This window comes from Otolemur garnettii, unplaced genomic scaffold (genome assembly GCF_000181295.1).
Source record: "Otolemur garnettii isolate 467f Iridium unplaced genomic scaffold, OtoGar3 scaffold00006, whole genome shotgun sequence".
Classification (NCBI taxonomy): domain Eukaryota; kingdom Metazoa; phylum Chordata; class Mammalia; order Primates; family Galagidae; genus Otolemur; species Otolemur garnettii.
The window spans coordinates 11,971,203-11,977,103 of NW_003852401.1; the positions used below are offsets into that span (position 1 = coordinate 11,971,203).

General features: G+C 35.7%; 1 protein-coding gene across 2 annotated transcripts in view; it reads right to left on the bottom strand.

Moving 5' to 3' along the window:
* The window catches only part of CCDC171 (coiled-coil domain containing 171), a 402,279-nt gene that overhangs the window by 346,316 nt on the left and 50,062 nt on the right, over window positions 1-5,901 (bottom strand). For both annotated transcript variants that reach the window (XM_003782870.3, XM_023509106.1), the window contains exon 6: window positions 2,684-2,815. In XM_003782870.3, coding sequence (XP_003782918.1) covers window positions 2,684-2,815 — 132 coding nt within the window. The remainder of the gene's footprint in view (window positions 1-2,683; window positions 2,816-5,901) is intronic.

Genomic DNA, 5,901 nt, shown 5'->3' on the forward strand with positions numbered 1-5,901 from the left:
CATGGTATAAAGTTGAGATTTCCTTTTTATAGTGAGTCTGAATTCTAAAGCCCGGATGAGAGAAATATTATACCACCTTTGTCTATTAAAGATGAAGTTACACTAAGAAGGGTTTTTTTTAAAGAAACTGAAATCCCTTAGAGAGCTACACAAAGAGAACATTATATGATACTAACACCTAATTACAGGGTGAAAAACTAGGCCTCTCAACCCAATAGAGAGAGAAGAGGGTTTTACTCTATCTCTCAAGTTGTTTTTAAAAAGCTCTTTTAATACAAAGTCAAGTAACAGTTTTTTAGGGTTGATTCATAAAAGAACAAGCAATTTTAACTTAAGCAATTTTAATAAAAGGATAAGAAATTCAGAAACAGAGCTCTGAACATTCCAATTACAAAATACAATAAAATATAGCTTATTAAGTGGCGAAGCAAGATATTGTTGCTAAGAACTAGGAAGTATATTCCCCCATTCTTTCCCACACATCATAATTAAATACTGGTACAGAATTTTAAATTCTTTTAGTTCTTGATAATATAGTTTGGTATAACCACATAAGGAAGGGTCTGACAAGTTCGTGAACGCCTCCTAGGAAAGGTGCTATATACCTCACTGTTGACTATCACTACCGTCACCTTTGAAGTACTCTCTTTGGGAAGGTAAGCACTGACACCAGCACCTAGTCCATCCTTCAGATCAATTTTGGAACTCCTTCTCTGGAATCACCATCAGAGCTGTTGTATGAGGTCTGACAATTAATTTCATAAACTTGCCACTATGCGCTTATCTGGGCAGCATTGTACAAACAACGTCGTAAGGTTTCACAACCGTGGTATATCAGCGTCTCACAGCTGTGTTAGTGTTGACATCCGGTGGTATCTTACTGAGTGGCATTCATTATTGTTGTTAAGTGCTTTTGTGTGCCATATGATGAAAACTCTCATGGTCATTCCAGAAAAAGAGTTCCAAAATTACTCTGAAAGGTGGACTGGGTGCTGGTGTCAGTGCATAGATAGCTTCCCAAGGGGAGTACTTCAAAGGTGATTACAGTGATATTCAGCAATGAGGTATATCACACTTTTTCTAGGATAAGATCACGAACTTAACTGTCTAACCCCATATGTTTCATATGGGATTAATATGATTAACCAGGTAACTAGACCAAAATTACATTATCTACACATTTAAATACAGATCTCTGAATCATATTTTGTAAGTTTAGGCCTCTGGCTAGTAGATTTCTGAATGTTTAGAAATAAAGGGGTTATTTTCATTTACTTAAATTGCTAGTTTGTTCCAAGTAGCCATTAAGACAGTAATCAACAACAGCTCAAGTATCATCTGATTTGTAAAAACTTCCTTAGTCTCCCAGGTAATCGATTTCTCTTTTATTGTCCTAAAGTATTTTGTTCAAAATTTTATTACATTATAATACATTTTCTCTTTACATGTCTCTCTACAGTGAAAGATCTTCCAGGACAGAAACCATATCTTAATCAGTTTTATATCCTCAATATTGACAGCCATAACTCAGTAAGTACTTAGGGAATAAATGAACAAATTAGCTATCTAAATTACAAATAGATTCAGAATGAAATCCTAAAAGTGACTATATAACAGAGTCTACAGAGGGGATACCTGGAGGCTCCTAGTCTCTGCACATTTTGGGCCAGTTTCTGTCTTACAAAGTTGTTTCTGACACAAATTTACTCCAACATGTATTTCAAATTAATATTTTTCATTCTTGTGAAGAATGTATTCTTTGACACCTATATAAAGGGCATTTCAATTTGTTATTTTGTGTAAAAAAATTACACAGGATAAATTGTGTTATCACAAAATAAATAATGAAAAAAGTAATGGAAATTTACTTGAAATTTTTAGTTGGTTAGTGGGTTTTTTCCTTAAAGGAAATTAACTGCTCCCAAATTTCCTTTAAAACACATAATCATACAATTAACAGTTTGAATTTTTCTAACCTCTCCTTCAAAAGAAATACATATAATCTCCTAAAAAAGTGTAGAGTACGGTAGAATGAGAATTTAGAGACCTGTAGTCTTTTACCACATTAATCACTCTGCCTATATATAATTTCAGTAAGTCAGTAACGTCCAAATCTCCATCTGCTCATTTATAAAAGGGATTAGATACAATCAGTAATTTTCATACTGGATCATTAGAAGCCTTGGGATTTTGTATGTTGGATAGGGTTTAGAGGAATAGAGGATAATTAAGAATTTGCATTTCTTTTAAAAAAGTAATTCAAAATCACTTGAATCATTTCTCAGACTTTTTGCTAAGATCAAATGTGGTAAAAATCACTGCACTATACAATTAAAGGATCCTTGACTATCCAAAATCCTATTATTTTATTTCTTAATCCTATTAAAAACAGCTACTAGTCTTACATTTTAAATTAAAAAACATATATATCAAATATATATACATGTCCTTCTCAAAAAATCACATAACATCTGCAAGAAAAGTCACCCAACACTAATGGTACCTACTAGTAACAGCTGCTCCATAGTTGTGTATCTACAAATAAAACATGGCCTTTCAGAGATCAAAGAACAGAAACTATTTCCCCTTGGGTGAGCTAGTCAATTATCCTACTAATATAAATTTGAAATCATAAGCATTAAAAAGATATATTTAAGGAACTGAATTATTATTTTTTAAATACCTGTACTATAAATTGTAACTCTCTTCTTTCTGCTTCCCATTGTTCTGCTTGTAATCGAAACTCCTCCAATGCTGTCTCCCTGATCTGAGACTCCACTTCATTCTTCTCTTGTTGATGTTTTTCCAATGCTTCCTTTATGTAAATAAAATCTTGCTTTACTATGGGATCAAAAAAAATTATCTCTCTTCCTTCATCCCCATCTAAAATGTACAAAGATGCTCTCTTTACCTATGAACTGTTAAAACTCATTACAATTCATGTTAAATTGTTAATAAAATTATAATTTTTATCATCACAATGTACATATGAAAAAGAATCTATGGTTACCAATTTAATATTTTATACATACATGTATATACAGACACATATGTGACTCAATTTTTCTGAAAAATTTAATTTCAGATGTTTGAACAAAATATCAATATATGACAGACAAAAACCAAAGTAGATTCTATTTAATAAGGAAACTTCCATTTATGAACAAAGTGCTTAGATTATCCATGATAATTTATATATAAATATGACACAGAACAGAATATTTCCAAAAAGAGAGAAGGAAAGAGTTTTATGCAACAATCAGGGTAAGGAAACTCTATAATGTTAAAAATTTGATAAGCAAAAACAAAAATAAAAACACCTAAGTCTGGACTATAACTAATTTCTAGTTCTATATTTTTCAAATAACATATTTGAAATATGCTTTTTCTTTTTGGTTTCCTAAGTATTTACAAGATTTAATTTAGTTCAAAATCTTAAAAATACAAAATGTAAGTTTCCTGTGAAGCCCAATTTTCTAACCATAGGGTATAAAATTAAGTCCCTGTTAACACAAGGAGAAAAATTCCATGGTTTATATGAGAAAGAAAGCCTCCCATATCCATATATGGTAGCATGGATCTGTATAATAAACATTATCCTCATAATTTTTACTAATAGAAAGCCATCATGAACAGCTCTGAGGCTTTTTTCCTCTAAGGGCTAAATAGTGACTTCTAATCAAACACAAACTCGTCCAAACTCTCTGTGCAGATCAATTCCAAGCCAAATCAAAGCAGAGTTCTCAGCTTGGCGCCTGTAACTCAAGCAGCTAAGGCGCCAGCCACATACACCAGAGCTGACAGGTCCGAATCCAACCCAGGCCTGCCAAACAACAATAACAACTACAATCAAAAATAGCCGGGCATTGTGGCAGGCGCTTGTAGTCCCAGGTAGGTGGGAGGCTGAGGCAAGAGAATAGCTTAAGCCCAGGAGTTGAAGGTTGCTGTGAGCTGTGATGCTACAGCACTCTACCCAGGGCAACAACTTGATGCTCTGTTTCAAAAAAAAAGAAAAAAAGCAGAGTTCTCCTAAGTAGGTAATGGAGATTGTATCAAGATTTTATATCTTGCTTCTGACACCATGGAGCACCAGAGTGAGCCACACTCAAGCTGCCAGCAGACCCCTGCTATCTAGTTGCTGGAGACATTTGAACTCTCCCACTTGAGACTTGGTGCTGACTGGGACAACTGATTTTGAACTCTTGACCTGGGCCAATCACCTGAAGACCATCCAAGGTGGTACCCTGGTTCTGTTGTGAAAAGGTTTGAATTTCCTTTTCCAGTTGTTGCCCATAGGGGGTGAGGTGTCATAGTTGCTTGTATTTCTCCACAGCTAAGACTTCAACCAGAGTTACTGATTCACTAGGATTGGACAGAGACCAGATGAATACAAGACAGAACCACTTAGTCCCACCACACCAAGCAGGTCCCCAGTGTCTCAGGCTGTAGTACTGTACAAGTCCTTTGCAAAACTATAGGGGAAAAGCTGAAGTCACCAGTCCCAGCTCTTGGGCAAAGGGCTGGTTAATCACTACTCCAGGAGATCACAATCCAATTTCACTTACCTGCTTATCTAGCCAAATGGTGAAAAATAATCATAGGGCAGAATCAGTGGAAATACTCAGACAACATGAATAATCAGAGTAGATCAACTCCCCCCAAGGAATGACAGGCAGACACACCAGAAGGTCCCATTCATAAATAAATGGCTGAGAGCTCAGAAATCGAGTTCAGAATTTGGATGGCAAATAAGATTAACAGAATGGAAATAAAGTTCAAATTAGAAATTCTAGGAATAATTCAAAAGTTGTCTCAAGAATTCAATGAATTCAAAAACAAAATCACCAAAGATTTTGACACATTGAGAAAATAATTTGCAGCCTTCCAAGATATGAGAAATACAGTAGAATCCCTCAGTAACAGAATAAAGAAGGCAAAAGAAAAGGATTTCTGACATTAAAGACAAAGTTTTTGAATGCTACGAAACACTCAAAGAGGAAGAGAAGTGGAGATCAAAAATGAATCATTCTCTCACAGAGCTGTGGTATAATTCCAAAAAACTAATATTCGCCTTATAGGAATTCCTGAAGGTGATGAGCTTTCTTTGAAAGGCCCAGATGCTCTACTCCAAGAGATAATTGAGGAGAACTTCCCAAACATGACAAGAGATTCTGAAATTCAGATAGCAGACTGCTTCAGAACCCCAGCATGACTCAATCCAAATGAAACATCTCCCAGACACATTACAATTAAGTTCACCAAAGTTAATATGAAGGAAAAAATTCTGCAAGCAGCCAGACACAAGAAAACAGTAACCTACAAAGGGAAGAATATGAAAATGACTGCAGATCTCTCTCCTGAAACTTTTCAAGCTAGAAGAGGATGGTCATCATCCTTCAACCTACTAAAACAAAATAACTTTGACCCCGGAATCCTGCATCCAGCTAACCCAGGGTTCCTCAAACTTTTTAAACAGGGGGCCAGTTCACTGTCCCTCAGAACGTTGGAGGGCCAGACTGCAGGCCCCAGGACAAGCGGCTGCTAAGCAGGACAGTGATGGAAGAAACACCCAGCAGGCCAGATAAAATGTCTTAGGCAGGCAGCATGTGGCCCGTAGACCATAGTTTGAGGAAGCCTGAGCTAAACTTGAGTTACAGTTATGGTGGAAAAATTAAATACTCTAATGACAATCACATGTTGAAGAAATTTGCCATAACTGAACTAGCTGTCCAGGATATTCTCAGGCCTATCCCCCACAATGACAAGCACAATGCTCTACCAACAAAGTAAACTCACTCAGAAACTTTTGATCAAACTCCAACTTCCACAGTGGCAAAAGGATTAAAAATGTCCACTGGACTTTTCAAAAACTCCATACCCAAAATTCAAAATTCTACCAGG